Genomic DNA, 3,689 nt, shown 5'->3' on the forward strand with positions numbered 1-3,689 from the left:
TATAAAATATGTTAATTTTTTATATAATTATATATAAAACATTTTTTCTCAGAGAACTTCTTTTGTAAATATTGAAAACAAAGAATTAAGAAAATTAAATTATAAAATCGGCCTGTTTCTTGTCATAATAACTTCGACTTTGCACTTAATTACATCACGCATGTCATTATGAAAACTTTATGGTGAATGTCGTACATAATAAAATCAATGGCTATTTTCGTCACACTGTAATTATATTTAAAGTATTTTTATCACATTGATAGATGTTAAATACGCGTTATATCAATTAGAAACAAATAATAGCAAGACATTTGTAATTTTTCACAGTAAATTGATAAATATGAAACGACGTTGGCAAACTTACTTTACGTTTAATTGCTACACCAGACAGTATAGATATGAAAGAAAAACAAGCCATGCCAGTGCACAGTGCACCAAAGAGGTTTCTATTCGCGAGTACTGTGCAACGGAGTGAGGGTCAACAAAATCGATTGCATACTTTAGGCTTGATAAAACGTAATTAAGTGAGTACGTAAATAAACGTATAAATTATTTGTACAATACACAAAAAAAGGTTGTATATAAAATTAATAACAATATTAAGAATCTTTATTTAGAATTCGCATGTGAGAAAACACAATCAATACTAATAAGAAATTAAAATGTCTATAACGGTCGAAGCTGGATCTTCATAAATCTTCTTAAATATAATTCAATATTAAACTAGTATATAAATCATATCTATACTTGCATATATAAAAATTAATAGCAGTGTTTGACATACATATATAGTATAAAATTAATAACAATGTTTAACAAAAAAGGAACATCGGATACTATTATAATTATTTTTTACAATTTTTTGGACGCTTAATACAAATCTGATTTCTAAATTATTATATCACGTTTTTATTTTAAAAAATTTGTATTAGTTGCACAAAAACGTCTATTTTCACATATTTTTTCACATACAAACCTTTATTTTATACGAATACATTTCTTGGATTAAAGTATACTCACAATAAAAAATTTGACACCATTTATTTTATCGCAAAAATATGTTTTCGCAAAAATAATTACATAAAAACAAGTACATACTTATATTAAAAATATAAGATTTTGTTAATGTTTTAGTGAAATAATTAAAAAGATAATTAATTTGACTACACATATTAAACCAAAAATGTAAAGGTTATTTTTCTGTATAAGACAAGTTTAAAAAATAATCAGTTTTGAATAAAAAATTAATTTATTTACTATTTTATTCTACGTAATAGTTGGATTGTCAGTTGGCTCGTCACATCGAAGAACACGTTTCTTTACCATATCATCAGATACAGTCTTTAAGTCGTAAGCCAAACCGATGTAAGCGAAAAAGTCAATAAATGTTTTGGCCAAATTGAATTTATAATTTCCAAGTTCCGCCGTTTTATAATCCCAGGGAAAGGCATGATGATAGTTATGCCAGCCTTCACCACACGTCAACAAAGTAACTCCAATATTTTCAGTAGAGCTGGCTGACCTGCATAATAAAATAAATATTTGTAAGTATCAACAGAATATCAAATATATTGTAATGTATTATTGTACAATATATAAACAATTTTACTAATTTTATATTAAAGTACATATGAATGTTTGATAATTAGTACGTACTTGTCGTATGGTTTCATACCCCATATGTGAGCCACAGAATTCACCGACCAAGTGCTATTTATATTTATGCAATATCTACAGATTGCAAGATGCCATGAATACCATAAACTCTCATTCCATGCCCACCAAGGCACTAACGTTGGTATAATGAAAGCACAGAGCGGCATTAAATACCCATACCACCTAAAGAAAAAGTGTGAATATAAAATAATTAAATTACATGTCTAATCACATCTTGTTCTGCCTTCTGGCAGAAACAAATTGTGCTTGTCGTACTTTTTTTGAAATACCACAAGTGGATCTTGCATTAGGTCATTGCAATCGATCGTGGCGCCTTTAATAACGACATCAGGATGCTTGCGAATTAAAAGCCAACCGATATGCGAGAAGAAAAATCCTCTGCGCACATTATACGGATCCGCGTCTGTATCGGTGAACTTATGATGCACGCGGTGGTCCCTGGCCCATTGGTAAATACTATCCTGATAAAATGTATTACATTGATAATAGATAATATCCATCAAGTACAAAATTTTATTTAAAAAAACAAATGTATTTTCATCTTTAGTCTATTTAACCTTTACCGTACAAGGAATTGGTCGGATCACTAGTGACCGATCAATTCCTGTTCGTGCAAGTTTCGTTGAGTCTTTCAGTAATTATAAATTATACTACATTTTATTATCTTCCAAAATAAAGTTTTAATATTTATTCTAGAAAGTTGAAAGTATGCTGGTATGTTTAGAAATTTTTTTAATTATTCTATAGGTGAAAAAACGGACGGATTCTAGTAACTCATGTTTGGATGAATGAGGCAAATTGTATCGTATATTGTAAGAGTTAAATGTGTCATTCTTTGGCGAGAGGAGGAAAATTAATGCTAAATTTACTTGAAAAGCGATAGTCTGGAAAATCATGAGAATAAGTCTCATGGGCCACTTTGCCTTGTAAGATCGATGGGCCCATAATCTATGAGTGCCAGCGGTAACGCCTATCATTGCAGCAATACCAAGAGCAACAACTATGAATTATAGATATGTTATGGTTTGATAAATCTTACGAAACTTACGTAATCTAGCAAAGAAACAAATAAATATGATACATACACCATAGAATTGACCAATATTTAGCATACAAGCAAGCCATGTACATTCCGTAAATGGCAGCAAGATGAATATAGGTAAACATAATAACATTTTTCCAAACGACTTCCCATTTATAATCAGTTTTGTATGATTCTTTCATCAGTGCTTTATTATTTATTGACTTTCCGATTATTGCAGAAATTTTAGATAAGTTCGACAACATGCTATATGTTAAATATATGTTATAAATATCTTTGTAAAGTATAACTTTAATCATTAAGTAAGTAACAGTGTTATTCTGCAGTATTATATCAGAAAAGATAGTGTAATGAAAAAGATAAAATAATTACTACATAGTATACGATGAGATAATGAAGTGATAAAAAAAGATTATAACTCTAAGAAGTTATTATCTTTTTTTTTATCATTTCATTATCATAATATAGTTTACAATAATTATTTTATAATACTTCTTTATCACACTATCTTTTAAAGATAATGTGCAATTATATTGCGATATAACTATAAAATATAGGCATAAATGTGTTATGAAAATATTTATATTTTATGACGGAATATGTCAGAATTTTTAAAATCAAAGATATCTCATTTAAAAATGCATATTTTTACATCTAATTATTATGAATACTAATTTATAACATTGCATAACTTACTTTGCATATGAATACCGCTACTGCTACTTTAAAGGTTTCTCAAAAGATTGTAATGCGTTTCTTATAAGTTAAATTAAAGGATACCTTAATTAATATCTATTTTATTTAGTAATAATATAAATATCCTTATTTTACAGTATGCTTAGCAAATTGTAGTAACAATGCATCATTATACATGTATAGCTGAATTAAAATATAAACTACGAAATAATAATTGCAAAGTAATGTATATCAAGCAGAAATAAAATTACATACCTTTTGATAAGAATTATAT

General features: G+C 27.8%; 1 protein-coding gene across 1 annotated transcript in view; it reads right to left on the reverse strand.

Moving 5' to 3' along the window:
* The window catches only part of LOC108756784, a 14,614-nt gene extending 10,925 nt beyond the window's left edge, over nucleotides 1-3,689 (reverse strand). The window contains exons 1-6 of the mRNA XM_018500825.1: nucleotides 3,671-3,689; nucleotides 2,763-2,965; nucleotides 2,547-2,677; nucleotides 1,933-2,138; nucleotides 1,657-1,839; nucleotides 1,271-1,522 (exon numbers count right to left, since the gene is read on the reverse strand). Coding sequence (XP_018356327.1) covers nucleotides 1,271-1,522; nucleotides 1,657-1,839; nucleotides 1,933-2,138; nucleotides 2,547-2,677; nucleotides 2,763-2,964 — 974 coding nt within the window. The 5' untranslated portion in view covers nucleotide 2,965; nucleotides 3,671-3,689. The remainder of the gene's footprint in view (nucleotides 1-1,270; nucleotides 1,523-1,656; nucleotides 1,840-1,932; nucleotides 2,139-2,546; nucleotides 2,678-2,762; nucleotides 2,966-3,670) is intronic.

The sequence above is a fragment of the Trachymyrmex septentrionalis genome, unplaced genomic scaffold (assembly GCF_001594115.1).
Source record: "Trachymyrmex septentrionalis isolate Tsep2-gDNA-1 unplaced genomic scaffold, Tsep1.0 scaffold13, whole genome shotgun sequence".
NCBI lineage: Eukaryota > Metazoa > Arthropoda > Insecta > Hymenoptera > Formicidae > Trachymyrmex > Trachymyrmex septentrionalis.